Source organism: Euprymna scolopes, chromosome 30 (genome assembly GCF_053919585.1).
Source record: "Euprymna scolopes isolate OS-2025 chromosome 30, ASM5391958v1, whole genome shotgun sequence".
In the NCBI taxonomy this organism is placed as follows: domain Eukaryota; kingdom Metazoa; phylum Mollusca; class Cephalopoda; order Sepiida; family Sepiolidae; genus Euprymna; species Euprymna scolopes.
In genome coordinates, this window is record NC_136511.1 from 31,484,190 (window position 1) to 31,505,058 (window position 20,869).

Below are 20,869 nucleotides of genomic sequence, written 5' to 3' on the forward strand. Positions count from 1 at the left end.
ACTGTAATTTTTGTGAAATTAATTTTCAGTTGATAGAATCCTGTTTGTCTGTCCTTTCTAGCATGTGCAGCTTCGCTTTTCGCTTTCAGAAAAATTCTACACAGAGGCATTTAGAATCTAATGTGGTGGTCTCTCGGACGACTAGACATCACAAGCCACAGTTTCTGAAGTGGTCAGAGATTAGTTGTTTGACCTGAGCACGAGAGACAGCCCACACTCATTGACAATAACATTAATCCTTGTCCTTAAGCTTGAGTGGTTTTAGGCGTTCATGTGTGGTGACTCATGAATATAAAAAAAACATTGTTAAATATTTTTTGTTGGATGTTTTTGGACATTATATCTTGCCAAACTTTTCAACCATTTCAAATGTGAAATAATAAAATCTTCTGTTTCAGCCAAGAAGGATGGCGTTTGGAACATTCAGATGTCCAAAATCCTAACTCACCAATTATTTTTAAAGGTGTCGTCTTCAACGAGATGAAAGGTGTTTTTGTAAGTTTTAAATTCTTTAACTTTTTTTTTTAAGATTTGCATCAAGCTTTATAAATCAAAGGCAGTTCTAAAATAAAGATATTTAAAAAAAAGTTCAAAGTCGAAAATAAAGAAGAAAAATCTTTGTAACTACTGGCACTTTTAAATTTTCAAATAGACACTTTGAAATATCATATCTCTTTGCCAGTTTTGCAAGTACTTTAATAGAATATGCTCTGAACTCATAGCATTTGTGCCCTCTTGGCATGCATACTCCCGACTAACCTGACAAGAAGCAAAATCCCATCCTTTTAATTATTAAGGTCCCGAGATGCCAGAAAACCTTCTACTCTGTTATGGGGTTAAATGGTAATAAAAACGAAGGAAGACAGGACTTTTAGGAAAACACATGTATTCACATATATTACAGGCAAAGTGAGTGGAGCAATACCATTCCTCAACGGTAGGGCATTTGCACATGACCTCCATGGGCATGTGCCAATCTCTGACTGCGGGCACTGGTACTCAATGCCGGAAGTGATGTCACCAGAGGAAGTGACGTCATGAGATAGTCCATTAATCCCATGGAGGGGCGTCTCCAACATACTCTAATATTTTCTTCCCACGGACTGCTAAACTTTGGAATTCCCTCCCTGTTTTTTGCCTCCTTGACTGTACTAACCTCCTGAAGTTTAAATGTAATGTGAACGGACATCTCACTGATCAACTCCCCACAGTCCCCATTTTAGACATGACATCAAATAGTAGTCCCTTATGTTCCAAGTAGCATTATGTATTATTTGGGGTAAAAATGAGTAAAAATTATATATGCCGGTCACAAACACACATACATATACATATATATATATATATATATATATATATTAGTGTATTTAGGCAGCATTCCTTCATTCAGGCAAACATTATTAAAAACAACAGAGATACCTTGCTTAATGATTCTTTTTTTCGATCTTTCATAAGATTTTTTTAACTTCAAGATGGAAGGTATTTACAAATGTTCCATGGTTCACACGAGCGCTTTCGATTCTTTCTTGAATCATCATCAGAAGAAAGAATCGAAAGCGCTCGTGTGAACCATGGAACATTTGTAAATACCTTCCATCTTGAAGTTAAAAAAATCTTATGAAAGATCGAAAAAATGAAAAAAAGAATCATTAAGCAAGGTATCTCTGTTGTTTTTAATAATGTTTGCCTGAATATATATATATATATATATATATATATATATACTAGTGGCCTGGCAAGACCACAAGGGAGACAAACAAAGCAGCAAAACTGAAGCTGGCCTGCAGGATATACAAATGTAGGCAAATTTGAGCAAAGAGGAAGAATAGAACATATGAAAAATATTTGGAAAGGAGTTTCCCTTTGCTATTATTTCAGATCATTTGAAACCATAGCAGCAAGTTTTAGTTTCCCCTCCATCAAGACCAGAGGTTTTGGGGAAATATCAGATATTTTGTAATTCATATGCAAAACTAGGAAGACAAATGACTATGATTAATGTAAAAAAGTGCCAAAAATAGGCTCTGAATGATGGATGATCGCCTTAATGTGTGACCTTAAGGGCAAATGTCACATAGCCCTCTACACAATTCAGGTCATTACCTTTCCCAATGAGCCTTCATTTGTTAAATTCTGATCAATAGTCGCTGAGATTTGGAACTTATAAAAATACCAAAAAAGGTGGTGTGTGTGTGTGCGTGTATGAAAATATATATACTATAAAAATATATATATATATATATATATATATATATATATATATATACTCGTAGCCAAATTGAATATTGAAATGCTCAAATCTTTGGTTGTATGGGCCGAAACTACATAAAAATTTTCAGGCTTTTAGGAGATTATAATACTATTCTATGGTTAAAATTTTATGACAATTAGTAAAAAAGAACTATATTTTCAAACCAATAAAATATGCCCAAATTTGCCTACATTTGTGTACATAGTGTCCTGGCAAGTTTTCCTGCTTAGGGATGAATTTTGATTAGGGTTTTTTTGCTTGGCTGTCTCCCCTGTGGCCTTGCCATGCCACTAATGTAGATTTATATTTCAAATTAAATTTTCTATTTGAATTTGTAAGAAAATTATCACCAGATGGCAGTGACTTTTTGTTGTCTGTATTTTTGTCTATATTTTTACCACTGATGATGGCCTGTATTGAAGTAAAATATATATTGGAATACAAATAAGTGCAGAATTATTAAAATCAAATTATTCATTTGTAAAAGAATTTTAGTCAAGATAATCCAAGATTTTTTCTTTATGTGCTATGCCGTAGGTTGCTATGCCTAGCACGTTTCCATATTTTTTATTTTTACTTGGGAGACACCACTTATTAAGGTTTGAGGGCTATTCAAGGATAAGGAGTTAATGAATGTAAGATGGTAGTGTAGTAATCGTTAATTGTGTAAATTGGGTAAAATTTAATTATTCATGGGGACGGTTTAACAACAATTTGTTTACATTGGATTTGAAGGTCACCATGTTGTATTCAATCAGGAACAGGCCAGCGGAACAGTGTTCTAGAGATGGGCAATTCTGGGATGAAGCTTTGTTCATGGAATCTGTGTTTAGATTTAGGAGTTGGGGAAATTGTATATAGTGGTTGTAACTAGTCGAGTGTTTTTTTTTGTGAAACTTTGGCAAGGGTGACCATAGATTGGAGTTCAGTCAAGTACTTGCCATGAAAACATTGATAGAGCAGAGACAGGCTCGCAACATCTCTTATGTAGGAAAGAGATGTTGCGGAGAAGAAAAAAAGGGGCATCACCTACTAGGTTTTAAAGTCAGTTTTGAACGTTATCAGGCTGGGTAGGGCACACTGAACAGCTCCTGCCCAGATGTGGCAACAATACTCCATTTTGGAGCGTACCTGGTCCTTATACAGACACAGTGAGATGCCTACTAGAGTGGGATAGTGATTCAACCATTTTCCAGCAATATTGGCAACACATTTGATGTATGTGTTCCATTTCAGATCAGAAGTGAAGGTCAGTGCCAGAAGTTTGTCAAAACACAGAGCTTCCCCAATGCAAGAGTCATTCATTTCAATTGGGGCATGATGGAGTCAGAGTGATTATGTTGAAAGGAGGGAAGCTGTGTTTTTGATGCATTAAAATTAACCAGTCACCTTTTTCCCCATTGCAGCACATTCTCAAGATCAGAAAAGAAAGAATCCAAAAGATCTTGGTTATTGCTGGCCTTTTAACTGTTGCCATAAGTTCTGGTGTCGTTTGCATAAATGTCTATGAATGATCTAAGAATGTGATTTGAAAGATCATTGAAGATTAGGAAGAGAGTTAGGTTAAGGTTAGGTCCAGCATGGAATCTTGAGGGACACCAGTGTTAATCCTATGAGTTTCTGATTTCTGCCTATCAATGACTACTCTTATAAGCCTATCAGAAAGAAAGGATTTAATAATTGTGAGGACATAGCTGGCAATCTTGTGAAATAGACTGTTATGCCATACTCTATCAAAAGTCTTTGATATGTCAAGAGCTATTGCTGTTACATGATTCACTAATCCTGTGTGATATAATAGTACATCCCGTGGACCAGAAATCATATTGTATGTCACTGAGCAGGTTATTTATTGAAGCAAAGTTATCATGTCCAATACAGTGTAAGCGCTGGTCATTAAATTTAAATATATAATCTGGAAAACCGAAATTCAGTGCTTGAAAGATCGATGACATTAATTTTCCCTTACAATTAGTTAATTTTGCATTCCGTGAATATTTTCAGTCTAACTCTCAGAATATTTACCAACAAGCCCTGGAGAACAAGTTGTTACCAAGTCACACTTATGGTGTTGTCAGTGGAGGTGATCCACAGGATATTCCGGATCTCACATGGAAAAATCTGAAGGAATTCCATCATTCTCATTACCATCCAAGTAATGCAAGGTAGGAATTTTGTAGTGAAAATTGTGTTGTAATATTGTGTCATATATATATGTGTGTGTGTTTATTGTATTGTGTCATATATGTGTGTGTGTTTATTGTATTGTGTCATATATATATGTGTGTATGTTTATTGTATTGTGTCATATATATGTATGTGTGTGTGTTTATTGTATTGTGTCATATATATATGTGTGTATGTTTATTGTATTGTGTCATATATATGTATGTGTGTATGTTTATTGTATTGTGTCATATATATATGTGTGTGTATGTTTATTGTATTGTGTCATATATATGTATGTGTGTATGTTTATTGTATTGTGTCATATATATGTGTGTGTGTATGTTTATTGTATTGTGTCATATATATGTGTGTGTGTTTATTGTATTGTGTCATATATATGTGTGTGTTTATTGTATTGTGTCATATATATGTGTGTGTTTATTGTATTGTGTCATATATATATGTGTGTGTGTTTATTGTATTATATATATATGTGTGTATGTTTATTGTATTGTATCATATATATATGTGTGTATGTTTATTGTATTGTGTCATATATATGTATGTGTGTATGTTTATTGTATTGTATCATATATATGTGTGTATGTGTTTATTGTATTGTGTCGTATATATGTATGTGTGTATGTTTATTGTATTGTGTCATATATATGTGTGTATGTTTATTGTATTGTGTCATATATATATATGTGTGTATGTTTATTGTATTGTGTCATATATATGTATGTGTGTATGTTTATTGTATTGTGTCATATATGTGTGTGTGTATTGTATTGTATTATATATATGTGTGTGTATTGTATTGTATCATATATATGCGTGTGTGTTTATTGTATTGTATCATATATATGTGTGTGTGTTGTATTGTATCATATATATATGTGTGAGTGTGTTTATTGTATCATATATATATATATATATGTGTATATTGTATTGTATCATATATATGTGTGTGTGTGCATTGTATCATATATGTGTGTGTGTTTATTGTATTATATATATATATATATATATGCGTACATATATATATATATGTCTGTGTGTGTGTTTATTGTATTGTATCATATATGTGTGTGTGTATTGTATTGTATCATATATGTGTGTGTGTGTGTGTGTATTGTATTGTATCATATATGTGTGTGTGTGTGCATATTGTATCGTATCATATTGTTACATTTCCAACCCGTTTCCCTGATCAGGAAGAACAACAAGCATCACTTCTAGATCTGTTTTTGACCACAGTTCCCGATGATTGCATAACGAAGACCGACAGCCCACTCGGGAACGCTGATCATGCAGTGATAATGGTTGAAATCGCCCTAAACTCTAGAGCCAAAACTGAAGAGCCAGTGCTCTAAGCAATGAGATATTATTAAAAGGCTGACTGGGAATCCATCAGGGAAGTAATCAGAGATGCCCCATGGGGAAATATGTTTTCTCTTCCTGCTGAACAGTGTACAAACGAGACCACTGACTGATTCAAAACTGCAATCGAAGAGCATGTTCCCATGCGGAAATTTTATAGTAAACCTCACTCTCCCCAATGGTTTACTTTGACTTGCGCAACTGCCATTGCTCAAAAGCAGCATGCATACCGCAGATTTAACCGACATAAGTCCAGTTCAAACAGACTGAAGTATAAAGAAGCTAGAAATAACGTTAACAAAGAAATAGCGACAGCTAAGAGAGAATTTATGGAAACCACTAAAAAACGCATTGAAGCACAAAAACTAGGAACTTGAGACTTCTGAAAAATCTACAACAGTGTAGTAAATAATGGGCAATCAACAATTCCCCCACTAACCAACAATCACGAGGTTGTCTCCTTAGCAACCGAGAAGGCTAACATGCTTGCCCGTCGGTTTGCCTCAAACTCCACACTGGACCCTTCCAACCACCCCCTACCTGACTTTCCTAATTGGTTTTCCTTTAAAAAAAAAGGGGGGCTGCTTAGAAGTCAAAATTGAAAAATTGGTATGTGGTGGGGGGGGTTGGATTTTTATGTTTTCAACAGCTTCCTTATGTTAAGTATAAGTTGGTTTGAAAACACTTTTTAAAGATCATGTCAAGCTGGTTTGATGGTTATTCTTTTTGACCCACTCTCTTTAGGCTTTGGTTTCAATCTCAGCTGGAGTATTTTTTTTTTTACTCACCAGAGGTGAACTGTTTAGAAAAATATAATACTTGCATGCACATGTCTCAGTTTCTTTCCATATTTTTTTTTTACTACATTTTTTTAAAAGGAATTTAACATTATGTTTAATACCTACAGTATTTCTGTTTATAATGAATAATTTTAATATTAATAATAGTATTAATATATAATATTTATGTATATTTTACAACCAGGCAACACCGGGCAACCTGCTAGTATATGTATATATGTGTGTGTGTGTGTGTATCTTACACCTGAGAAGACTGAAGAATCGGTCAAAAATTTATATTGTGTATTGAATGTGAGATTGTCTATGTTAAAATCTTATTTGTTCTTCGTACTTTTGATATATTTGCTTAATTAATATTCCTGTTAATAAATAATGGAATTTATATCATCTTCAATGTCATTGTTGTTTCTTTGGCATTTGATATTTCTCTAAAACTTAAAACAGATTGGGAATGGATCACTATTTCTGTTTATAGCTAGTAAAAACACTTATGATATGTTGTGCTTATTTATAAAAAACGAATTCATGTTGTGCATATTTTTATAAAAAAAACAAATTCAGAAGATTAAATCTTACTAAAAATATTTTTTTAAATATGATTAAATTAAATTTAAAATCTATTATTTTCATTTTCAGATTTTTAACTTATGGCAATTTCTCTCTGGAAGAACACCTAGAATTCATTAACAAAAACTATTTGTCCAATTTCTCTAAGATTGATCCCAATACAGCTGTGCCTTTGGAGAAACGCTGGACGAATCCGGTTTGTTGCAATTTTTAAAAATTTTATTTAATAATAATATTATTTCATTGTAATCTTTCTTTGAGTTCATTTATTAAATTGATTGCTCTTTCTGCTTTTCATAAAGTAGGGTCTCTCCAGTTAGTTCTCTCTATCCCTCTATATCGAAGCTACTGTCAGACCAAGTAAGGTATTATTGTGATTTTTGGACTGGTGAATATCAGTCCGATTTAAGGGTTCTTGATAAGATGCCGAAACGTATCTGTAATATAATGACCCCCCCCCACACACACACACTTTATTATAACAGCAAATGTTCTTCAGAATTGTTTGATTTGTTCCTTTGTTCCAGTTCATTAGACTAGTAGGTTTAGTAGTCTCAATCAATTCACTGTTGTAATACTTCACTGTAATTGTGCTGAAAAAAAGAACTCTTTAATTTCCACTTATGCTCACCGGCAGTGAGTAACTTCCCTTGAGTTTTATTTTTTTTCTTTTGTTAAATTAACTGCAGTATTCGTAGTGGCTCATCCCTGCATAGTTCTCAGTAAAATAAAGCTTCTTTTAAGCATCCTCAGACTTGTTTTTTTTTTTTTTCCATTACAGTAATGCAGTTTCTTATTCCAGTAGTTTCTTGTTAAGAACTCCCAGCTTGAGGAACTTTCTGCTATTTTCCTCTCATCTATAAACTTGGTCTTTTTAAAGCATCTTCTGTCTTTGCGATAATCATCTTTTTTTTTTAACTCCTTATATCAAGTGGCTTCACACCTTGTCTGAAAAATGGAAAAAAAAATGATTATAATATAATTACTTAATGTTAGTGTTGCAGAATCAGAGGTTTTGGGAAGAGAGAAAAACGCAAGAATGCTTCAAACTGGTCTGACCTTTTAGTCTTTGAGGAATCGGCGAACATTCTTAGTATTGGGAAAACTTAAAATGAGGGTCCGAGCATTTGTAATCCTAAGGAATCTGAATCAGACTTTATACCTTACAACTTTACAACTTTGCTTGATAAAAATATTTAAGTGATGAATATTTACTGCATTTCATTTTGTGTGTTTTTTATTTCTTTCAGCAAGACCATTCGATAACATGTCGGCCTGATCCAATGGCTCCAGATCCACAAAAACAAACAACATTTTCTACAAGTTTTCTACTTTCCAGGTGAACATGGATTTGCAAATCTTTGAAAATTAATTTTTCGTAACATTTTGTTTTTTGTAGAAAATCCTTTTTTTTTTTTTAAATTTCAACAAATTTTCTTCACTATCAAATCAAAATTGGATAATACATTTTAAATAAATGCTTATTTAAAATTTATTTAAGAAAATTTCACTAGTAATTGAGAACTGTTTTGCTCGTCATTTAAAATCTAAAAAAAAAGGATAACTCATCAATAATTCATACTTACTAGATCTATGTTGTAATGCCTACTAATTCCCATTACTAGCTTAAAAGCAATTTTCTTTATAAAAATAAAACTATTCGATCAATTAGTGAAAAGATGACATCATATTAAAAAGTAAAGTCTTTGCAGTCATATTGTCAAGTTTTAACTCAATTCGTCCAAAAGTAAAACATTGCAAAGATTTAATAGGTCAAAGAAAAACGTATTATATATTATTATTTTTATTGGAATCCTTTGAGATAAGTAATTTATGTATTTATTTATTTGTTTGCAAACAGTTATTCTCATCTTCATGACTTGCTTCACCATGTTTCAGTCAACACCTTCTCTGGCGTTCTTCAGCAACTATGAAGATGAGGATAACAGTTCGCAAATAAATAAATAAAAACGTTTTCAGGGATTTTTTTTATTATGATTCCTTACAAGATTATGCATGGAAATTTCAATAATTCAATTTAGAATTAAATATGTTGTCAGGATAAACTCATTCCTTTCAGTCCTAAGCATTTTAAAATGACTCCAATTACTATTAATTATTTGGCTCGGAACAAAATCTAGTATCTGCAAAACTTACCGTGTAAAATGCAAAAATGTTTATGGTATTTTATTCATTTTTTTATTTATTTATTGTTGGTTTGTTTTCTGCAATAAAATCCAATAAAAAAAAACTGTAAAAAATACAAATGGAAAAAAAAAAAAAATAATAAATAAATCAGAGTCCATTTTCTCTAGGCTGTTTTTGAACCCAGTCAACAACGAGTACTTTTGCTAGTATGTGTATATAATTGCTTTAAATATGTGCAATGATTTGACTTGGCTAAGAGTTTTTTTTCTTACAAAGGTGTTCAAAAACTATGTAAAATAATTTTCTTAGCAACTTAAACACAAGGTTAGCTAGGGGTTTACCTCAACGCCAAAATCAACAAAGTCCAAACCATTGATCTAAAAAATGTTTGTATTTTAAATTTGATCAAGTTTTTAGTAAAATTTTTGATTTAATCTAAAAAAAAAAGAAGTTTATGATTCCTGAAAGAATTGTCGATATTTTAGCGTGTTGTGTTCTCAATTATAAAAATGTCTTTCAATTAAAACATTTCTGCTTTCTCCCACTTACAGCATCACCGACACAATGGAAGCTTTCACGCTCGGCATAATCGGCAGTCTGTTGACGGATGGTGAAACCTCCCCATTCTACCAATCACTGCTTGAAGCCAACATCGGATCTGATTATGCACCTGCAACAGGGTAACACATTTTAATGCATTTATTCACAGGTTTTATCTGAAGTGTCAAACTTGCTTAACTATTTTCCTCTAACCTAACCTATATGTAACTTAGGTGTGGTTGTATTTATAGGATTCATGTATTAGCTAATTAGATGGAGTACTGCTGCCACATCTAGGCGGGGCTGCTAAAAACAGCCTATTCTGCCTTGACAGAGTACAAAATAGACTCCGTAGCTTAGTGGGGGATGCCCTTTTCTCTACCCTGCAACCTCTTTCCCACAGAAGAGACATAGCGAGCCTGTCATTGTTCTATCGTTATTTCCATGGCAGGTGCTCGTCTGAGCTCCATTCTCTGGTCCTCCCCCTCGCCAATCTTTTTAAAAAAACACCCGACTAGCTGAAACCACCGTCAATAATTTTCCCCACTCCCTATCTGTGCCTAAATCAAAACGTAGATACCATGAACAAAGCTTCTTTCTTAGAACTGCACGCCTGTAGAACTCTGTTCCACTTGCCTGTTTCCCTCCGACTTCAACCTGGATGTCTTCAAGTCCAACACAAACAAATTCCTGATGAACCGCCCCCCCCCCAAATAATGACACCTTACCAATTCTCCAATACTATTGCTACAATATCCCTTTGATTACTGTACACACAATAACCCTTATCCCTGAGTGGCCATTGGGCCTTGATAAGTGGTGAACTCCATGTAAAAAAAAAAAAAAAAATTAATCAATCATTAGGAATTTGGAAATAAAGCTGATAAGTGTAACCGGTTCAAATGTGGGCTATGTTTAGTTTATGAAAAAAAAGGATGAAAGGGTTTGAAACCTTTTTGTAAAAGTTTGTACACTTGAAAGTGTTTGGAAATTTTAACGATAGATATTAGATATCAATTAATAAGTATTTCCCAAATTTCGCTTTCCTTTGAGGAATTTAAGGGGTTTACAAGTATTTTAATGAAATGTGCCCTGACAAACTTGAAGCACTAGTATCCTCTCAACATAAATACCCCTGACTAACCCGACAAGTTGAAAAATTCAACCCCTACACTGTAAAGATCCTGAGATGCCAGAAAATTTTCTACTGAAATAGTTTCCCTCCCAGGTGCCTGCTTCCCTGACTGTACTGATATGCAGAAATTCAAATGTAATGTGAACAGACATTTTGGTCCCAAATAGTAGTCCCTTACATCCAAGTGGTACTATGCTTTGTTTCGGGGTGAAAATATAAATTTAAAAAAATTACAAGTATATATGCACATCTCTCATTTAAAACGTTTGTTCTTATGTCTGTAGAGACACATGTAACATATGAAAAATAATTATGTATATTAAAATTTACAGCAAAAATTGAAAGTGATTTTTATAGTTGATTGTTACCTTTTATCTCCAAGTAAAAACCAACCCTCCTTGACAAAACCTGGTTCAGTTGACACCAGAGAATGAATACATTCTTCATCCAGAGCAACACCAATCAACAAAATACCAACTTTGTCGGTATTTGTTTTACCATTTTTGACTTTTAGTCAAACATACATACATGCACACAGACAACTATCCGTTATATTACAGACTAGCAGGGTTATCCGGCATTGCCCGGAGATATAAAAAAACTAAATAGAAGATGTTACATAGTGTGAAGTTTCTCCCTCTTCCCCCGTGTATATAGAAGAGACGGTGTTTGTTAAGATACACTCAACCGATCGATTTTTTTTAAAAACAAGTGGAGCATGCATGGTCCTCCGTGAGTGCACAATGAACGTGGCTTAAAAAAAAAATTACTAAGTTCAGCATTTGCCCTCCCCCATCCTCATTTAGCCCGAAAAGTCCCCAGACGACGTCAAATCCTGGTGAAAATGAACAAACAGTGCAGTTTTAGCCTTTAACATATGTAAATTTGAGTTCTAGTAGTAATACACACGGACGAAAAAACGCTTTGGATAATCACAGATTTCAAGGTAGTTCTACTAAAATAGCCATATTTTTTAAACCAAAGCACTTCAAGTCTTCAAATTACTACTGTTTTGTTCGGAAATGAATATACTTTCAAATGAATTAATAAATATGAATGTACATTATATATTTCAAGAGTTTTGAGCAAATAAAGTGATAAAAATGTGAACGTCATAAAATGGCGTTTTCGTTTAAGGTTTTGTAATAACCCCCCCTGTTTTCTAAAGGTCCGTACCGTGATTGTATGAAGAATTCCGTCATGAAATTTGGGAATCAATAAGAAGAGGTGTTAATCTTAATACTGTCAAGTGTCTGAAATATTTTTGACCATTTCTTTTTTTGTTGTGTTAAAAATAAGACTTTAATATGCCGAGTATCGAACATTTTGAAAAAAAAATTCTTCGGACACCCAGTAGTAAGTAAATCAATCTTTTTACTATCTTTATCAATTAAAAGTATTGTTTTATGTTGAGTAGGACCGCGGTAATTGATAATTTAAAAGGACCTACCCGAAAAAAAAAAATTGTTTCTATTTCTCGAATTTGGTCAAATGAAGTTAATATTACTAGAAGCAGCAGCAGCAGCTACAGCCTGTAGAATCAGCCATAGCACAGTGTATAAACAAACACGCGTTCTTTAATTTTTATTCAAGAACGAATTAAGAAAAACAAAATGAAACATAATGAAAATAATTAAGAAAAACAAAATGAAACAAAATGAAAACATAATGAAATATGAATATAAATGTTCTTATGTTTAATTAGAGGTATTTTGTTATCAGAATAACATTAGTTTAGAACTATTCAGTTTTCAGAATGTATAATAATCCCAACCAATTCGGCATTATGAATCTGTTGCAATTTCTCACATTTTTCGTCAAATTTAAAAACATGATTAAAAAAAACAAAATAAACTTTTGTAGATATATAGCTTGCATGCACTTTTATTCTTTAAATTAGTTTTGAACAGCGAATTAAAACAATGTTTTACTGCGAACAGCCACAAATGTTTTTTTTCAAAATCAAAATAAGTATCAAAATCTCGTTTATACATAGATTCAAAAAAGTTGTCAAAAAACAAATATATAACAAATAAATGTTATCAAAGGCAAGATAAGTTACTTTTCTACCTAACTGGATAATTTTCTAGTGTTTTTATTTAATGTAACATGTTTATTCAGCTCGAAAAACGTACAGTGTTTACCGATGTATTGGAAAATTAAAAATGGCGCCCGGCCCGACTCTCTTTGACACGGTAAGTTTGAGAAAAGGAGTTAAAAATTTAAAAAAAAAAAAAAAACTATACAAAATACTGTTAAAAACTCACCGAATATATGTCAGCCTATGTCACGGTAACATATATTGAGCGAGTTTCTAGCAGTATTTTGTCTACTTTTTTATTTTTAACTCTTTTCCCCAAACTTACCGTTTCAAGAGAGTCGGGCGGCGGGCGCCATTCAAAATTTTCCAAAACATCGGTAAACACTGTTTTCAAGCTGAATAAACATGTTACATTAAATAAAAACACTAAAAAATTATCCAGTAAGGTAGAAAAGTAACTTGCTTTTGATAACATTTATTTGTTATATATTTGTTTTTTTGACAACTTTTTCGATTCTATGTGTATAGTAATACAAACCCTCAAAATCTATATCAATATTCTTGAAATTTTAAAAGCAGTTAGAAAACACATCAAACTGCAATTAGGAAGCTTTATATTTCGTTAATTTTTTTTTCTACTTATTAAGCGAAAGATATTTTTACAACCTGCTCCAGCGTAGTATAAACGGCCTATGGAATTAACACCTTCAACCTCGAAAATAGAAATCAACAAATTTATGGAATTTTCTTTGAAATTTCGCAATGCAGTTTCTTATTAAATTAAAACTAAATATATAATATAAAGCCAATAATTATAAACCGCTAACAGTAAATATGAGTGATGAACGCTCTCTTTGAAAAAAAAGCTCTCTTAACTTCACCTCTAATCCAAATTATGTGTGGCAAGTCTCCTCCTAAAACACTCTTTAACCCTAACAATAACACTAAGTTCGAGTGGCAAGCCCCCCTCCCCCTCCAACAAAATACCTCTGTAAGCCACATACAAGCATCTAAAACAAACAAACAAAAAATAGATCCTTCCTTAAAGAAAATACACATAAAAATAAATTGGTTAACTGTCCTAAAATGCTAGAATGGCCAGGAAATGGTGAATTATTTTACATTAAATTTTTGTGAAACTAACCGCTCCCCCCTCTAATATTGTTTTTGTTAGCTTTGTCTCTGTCAAGTTTTCAGTATGTTCACACATAATTTTCCTTAGCCCTACAATTAATTCAAAGTCCGAATGGCAATCCTCCCCATATTCTCATTGCATAGAAACCCTCTTAAAACTACACATAATCATCTTAAAAAAAAAAAAAAAAAGCATGCATATTTTCCCATAGAAAAAAAAACAGTTAACTGCCCTAAAATGCTAGAATGATCTGTAATAGGAAATTATTTTACATTCAATTCTAAAATAATTTGTTTATCTTTCATTAAAGTTTTTCATGGCATTTTATACATAATTTCCTAAAAAGGTAGAATCACATTTTGGAGGGGTGGTCAGAAGGAGTTGAGTGGGGTTAAACAGAAGGTGTTAATCTACAATAATACCAAAGAAATATTGCAATATATTCATTTTTAAATGGTCTTATGTTTAGATTTAAGTTTTTTGTACATAAAGCACATTACAATTCAACTTTGAGTTCTCCAACTTCTTTTCTGTTTATGGATACATGGCATTTTTAAGGAATTGCTGCATATTTATGCACATTTACTGCAGATTATTTGGAAACCATAAACTTTGGGAGATTTTCAGTTGCATATTCTGATTCCTTGTACAAAAATACACTTATACAGTAAATTTCATTTTTTAGTCTTGTGTTTTAACAAAGATATGACATTTTTACTGAAAAAGTAGTGTAAAAAATGTGACGAAACACATATGGTCTTAAAGAGGGGAAAATATCCAAACGTGTGAGGCACAAAAATAGCCATAACTTCCTTAATTTTAATCAGATTTTAAAAATTTAAAAAGATTCTTTCTTAGCTCATCAAGCTCTTTCTATGCATACCAATATTGAAATATTTCAAGCTATTTCAATTTTTTCATGTGTATTGCTAGTTCTAGTCCATGCAAAAAAAGAAATGACAAGTCCATCTATGCCCACTCACCCCATTTAGCCTCAAAAGTCCCCAAGGCCTTTAAATTTGAGTTCAGCACCATGCAGAACTACTAAATAGACATACACAGAAAATTTTGGACAAATATGGTAAATTAGTTCCAAAAATGGAGTGTTTTTATTAGCCCTAAAAGAACCCCTGGGGCACACCCAAGAGTTATCGCACAGTATAGACAAATAAAATTTTATAAATTCAGTCAGTTACAACATTTCAGAAAGTTTTATAAAAATCCATCACTTAAATGCTTATTAAAAAAATAAGCACAAAAGTGTCAATTTTAGCCATTTTAACTTGAAAGGCACCCCGGGGGGGGGGGGGGGGGCACAACCAGAGTTTTCCCGGAAAATCCATTCTGTTACTTTTTTACTCATATCATGTTTAATGATTGTGCAAAAATTCCAAGGCGTAGTTATTGAGAAAAGTGCGGACAGACAAACAGACAAGGGTGAATTTACAAGTCCACCCTTTTGTCGGGGGACCAATATGTCGTTTTAAGCAAAAACAATATTACATACTAAATTGTCATGCAAAAAAGTAGTAATATATCCAAAAATTATGAAAAATTGATTTGAAAGTGATTTATAGTTGAAAGTAATTGTTATGGAAAATTGTGTAAAATCGCATTTTCATTAGCCGTCGTTATAATGTAGGGAGTAGAAGGTTAAACTCAGGGGACATAACTCCAAAACGAATATTTTAAATTACTTGTATCATGGCGGCAATATTTGTTGTCTTTAATGATAGACAATTTTTTTTTTTTTACTAAAAATACAGTAGCGGTTGTTCTACTCAATGAAGTTTCATAGTTTTTGGATATATTACTACTCTCGACATAACAATTAAGGACATAATATTGTTTTTGCTTAAAATAATATATTTAAAAAATAAATTTTTCGACTATATCTTAACAAGTACCAAAGAGACATTTTTTTTTTTTTTTGAAGTGAGGAATAAAAAATACTCATGACATGTCCATTACTGAAAACACCAAATAAATTAAGGATGTCTCCAGGGCATGAAACTTTATAGAGAAATGATAAATTAAATCTGGAAGTTTGTATCGTTCAATTAAAAAAAATGCTGACTCATTTCCTGGGCTGTATTAATACATGATAACATTAAAAATTCTGTTTAATTCTTGATAACATTAAATGATACAAATAACCATTTAACCTGTAATGAATCATTTTTTTTTTTTTTTTTCTAAATTTTAAATATTATCTTTTTAAAGATTACATTGATTTAAAGAAATACCAACTTTATAGAGTTGCGTATTTTTTTATGCTTTAGCTGAATATACAGACACGCTGACAGCTGGCTTTTATATAATAGATAACACACACACACTAATATGTATATATTGTAAGAAGGAAAACTTCTAGATTTTCTTAATAGAAAAAAAATCTTATGTTACTTCTGAGACAAAGTTAATTATGAAAAAAATTTTTGCTTTTATTACTTTAAGAAAGTCATTTCATGTTTGATTGACAGCAAATACGGTGTCATGCTAAATCAGTTCCTTTCATAGATCAGCATAAGTGGCTTGCAGGATCTATATTCTGTTTGAAAAGTACACTTCCATTTGGGCCAGATAAAGTTTTGAGTTATCGTTAAGGAAGAGGTTACAGCATAAAAAAGATAAAATGTAATTTGTTTATCCCCAAATTAAATTTGGACCCACCCTCACCCCACAGTCTCATTAATTTATGATCATACCATTTTGTTTACTTTAATCTAATGTAAAGCACTTTTTTTTGTCTTGTGCATTTTAGGTACCAAGGGTACACACAGGAGGGCTCGTTTACAGTCGGCCTGCAGGGCATCCATGACAATGACGTTGAAAAAGTCAGAAATATTATTGAACAAACAATTGATAAAGTGATTGAGTAAGTTTTTTTATTTTTCAAATCCTTTCAACTCTTTCTTTATAATACATCCTTTTCTTAAAGACATTTGAGAGTAGAGTTATGTCCCTTGTGCATTTTTCCGTCATTAGACATCTTGGATTAATATCTGTTACAGAATTCTCTCTATGTAAGACGTTTCAGACTAAGAAATAATTCTTTTTTTTTTTTGCAAATGAAGAGTAAATGTTAGTTCTTGGTTTATACAGTGGAGTTTTATTCAATTCTTAATATTATATAATTTTGAGATTTAAAGAAATAAAAATATTTGAATGTGTCTGTTTGCTTCAAGAAGAAAGGAAATCTACAGTTCAAACCAATATTTTAAGATTTTGGCACTTGTACAGTTTAATCAAGACATTAAAAAAATGAAAATATCAAAAAAAAAGGTTATATTGTACATATCCGTTTTGAACTGAAGATCCCAGAAAAAAAAAATCACTTAATTTGATTAAGTAGTTTTTTATTTTTAGAGCGGAAAAACATGTTTTTATGACAGCGCATTGAAGGTAGACATCTTTGAATTTTTTTGACATACCATGGAGAGATAACTCAATTTAAAGCGCCAACACTCCCTCCCCATCTTTAATACTAGCTTTTCTTTCTTGAAAATTGAATCTTTTGCTCGGTATTTGTTATACCGGCCTTTCTTTGCATAAGGGAAATTACACCAGTTCTTACTATATATATATATATATATATATATATAGTGCCAGTAATGTCTACACCAGTGAGAAGGAGCAACAGTACTCAACTGCCTAGCTGAGCGCTAATCAGTTATACCCGTATTCCCACCTTTGTATTTGTTATGTTAATACACTTCGTTTTTTAAACCAACCTCGACTTGATTTTCTTCTTTTACTATTGTCTTACGACACAGCAGTATCATAACAAATTGTTTTTTTCCTGTAAAAAAAACAAACTATTTGATGAAATTAAGTGAGAATTTTTTGAAGAACTTCCTTCCATAACGGATACATACAATTTTTTTTTTTTTTTTGATATTTTCATTTTTTTAATTAATTAAACTATACAAGTACCAAAATTTTTACTACTACTACTACTATACAATGCGCTGGTGCTATCAGATCAGTCCGTCTGAAGATATTGGCTTCCAGAGCTAAAATGCACCAAATATTTAAGTTGTCAAAAAAAGAAAACAATTTTTCTCTACAAAACAATCAAACTAAGAACCACAAATAAACAACTTGAAGCAAAAAAACTTTTCCAAATTACTGGATTCGACATTAAATAATCTGAAAAATGTTGGACCAAACCCAAAACAAGACGTGCATGCAGTGTGTGGTCTTCATTGCTCATATTAATTTTGGACTTTGATTCATTCACAAAAATGAGCCAGGCTTGGCAAAAGATAAAATTCATAAATATAAGTTGACGGACACCTACGTGGATTCGACCACGCCCTTCAACAACATTCAGGCAACTTCATCTGTGAAATCATCGACTTATCACTACCACCACTGCCGTCGGCAGGAACTCGGCAAATACTCAGCGGATGGCGGCAATCAGGCTGGCTTTAGTGTTGTGGGAGGTTATGTTGGTGATGTTCTTGATGTATGACCAAAGAAAGTAGTCCAGCAGGTTCAGATCGGAGGAGAAGGAGGAGGGCCAGTGAGAGAAGGGTACAAAGTCGTAGCATTCCTTCTGAAGCCGAGCCTGGGTCTCTTTGGACTTGTGGACTGGCGCCAAGTCCTGCTACCTTACTCAGGATCGGCCAGTGGCCACCTGATTGCACCACAGGATCATCACACTCTTCAGCACATCCAGGTACACTTTGGTTTTAATTTTCAAGACGACTTTGAAGATGTGAGGTGGCATAATGTGGCCCTCACTTGAAACCATAGCAAAGACCATAACCATGGCTGGAAATATTGTTTGCATTACCCGGGGCATGTCCTCAAATGTGGAACGATCTGAATTTGCATTTTAAGGGTGCTGGCAATGGTCCTTTTATCATAATTTGGATCCGTAGAGAGCATGATTTGTACAGCTGTGCATCTCAGATCTTGCTCATTGAACATTGTGTCACTTTGAGACATAAGAGAAAACTCCTATCACTCTTGGAATTAGTACACAACTGGCCAACCAGTAGATGGTCTGCAACATAAAAAGAAAACCGGTTTTCATCAAACGGAAATGGAATCATCATTTTTTTCTGGGGTGACAATTTTATCTTTCCACTCTGTATACACAATCTATACATGTCATAGGGGCTGACTTTTGTCAGTCAGCCTTGTAATCCCTTCCTACCTTATTATCTACTACTAGATTAGGTTGTCTGAAGATATCGGCTTCCCGACTTAAATGCATCAATTTTTTTTTTTCCATTCCCTTTGTAAAACTCAATCATGTTCTGCAAAGCCAAATTCAGTTTTTCTCTACAAAACAACCAAACCAAACACCATGAATAAATATTTGAAGATATAAAGAACTTTATAGTATAAAAACCTTAAGTATAAAAACCTTTTTCCAAAATTATTTGATTACGCATTAAATAATCCAAGAAGGGTTGATATGCCACAAAACAAAACAACCTTCTCTAATAGACTCTTGAAGGGCTTACCTTTTGTTTAGTGACAAGAGTTCTCAACCTTGCTTGGCCCATCCATCCCTTTCACCCTTTGTAAAAATGTCACCCCCCACCTCATTGCCTGTCCTTTCCACGATTGTCTGTCTCAAAAAGTGCATTGCTTTGCTATTTCAAGTGCTACGACATATGAAGCTTCAGTAATTTTTTTGGTTTTCTTCTGTTGAAAACATCTTCATCTTTTTGAGAGTGTTTCCATGTTTAAAAAAAAATTTTTTGTTTTTGCCTTTGTGATGAGGATGAACATTTTGCAAATTTTGCTTCATCTTTGCTGCTTTCATCATATCATTTGTCAAAACTTTACTACAAATAAAACACTGGGGCATTTCTCCTCCATTTATGATGATGGATGTGAATCCATATTCAATATATGAATGATCGTATTTTCATTTTTTAATACTCATGATGGGCTCCGAATTCTGTAAACAAATAAGAAAAAGTTTAAACTATATGATGGGTTGAAAATTCACCCCTGAGGGTTAATTTTACCCCCTTTGAGAACCTATGGTCTATTTGGAGTCCAGGGGATTGAACACCAATGGTGGACTCTTTTTCTATCCAATAACTGACAGATAATGAAAGTAGTTAGGTGTTCTTTGGTAGAGAAATAAGTAACAGTGCGTTTCTGATTGGCATCTTCCTCATCACTTTTACTTCCCTTATTTTGTCCTTTAGTCATCCCATTTCATCAGCTGCGTTTCTGACAAAGGGGGAAGAATTGCTGTTTTTCTGAGTTGCAATCTATTCCATCTAACACTTATCACTGGCAAGTTTTTGACCTTGAAGTAGTACTTTCTTAGCTTCTTACATCAAGTGACTTCATGCTTTGTCTGGAGCAATTTCCACAAAAAATAAAAGAAAAACAAAACAAATTCCATGTAAAATAGGAAAGAGAAACTGAAAAAATGATTTTGTTAATAAAAGTTAAAACCTTTTGAAATTGCTGAGAAAATATGACTATCATTCCAAAAGTAATACCTTCTATTTTTAAACTAAAAAAATAAAAAGTTGAAGATCTATAAAGACAGAAGTGGTACCATTATAACTTGTAACTTTTTGTGCTCCAGAATTTTTTTTTACATAGTCACCACCATTTTCAATGAACTTTTTGCCAGTGATGGGGGTGGTGGCTGTGCATAGGCATCCGGAGCGTACTTTGTCAGTCACATCTCTGTGCCATTCTGAAATTAACAAAC

At 32.8% G+C, this 20,869-nt stretch overlaps 1 protein-coding gene across 1 annotated transcript in view; it reads left to right on the plus strand.

Annotated features, from left to right (window-relative positions):
• Window positions 1-20,869, plus strand: part of LOC145254736 (presequence protease, mitochondrial-like) — a 98,796-nt gene that overhangs the window by 28,048 nt on the left and 49,879 nt on the right. Inside the window, exons 6-11 of the mRNA XM_080113470.1 lie at window positions 399-495; window positions 4,256-4,416; window positions 7,240-7,366; window positions 8,421-8,509; window positions 9,870-9,998; window positions 16,934-17,047. Coding sequence (XP_079969596.1) covers window positions 399-495; window positions 4,256-4,416; window positions 7,240-7,366; window positions 8,421-8,509; window positions 9,870-9,998; window positions 16,934-17,047 — 717 coding nt within the window. The remainder of the gene's footprint in view (window positions 1-398; window positions 496-4,255; window positions 4,417-7,239; window positions 7,367-8,420; window positions 8,510-9,869; window positions 9,999-16,933; window positions 17,048-20,869) is intronic.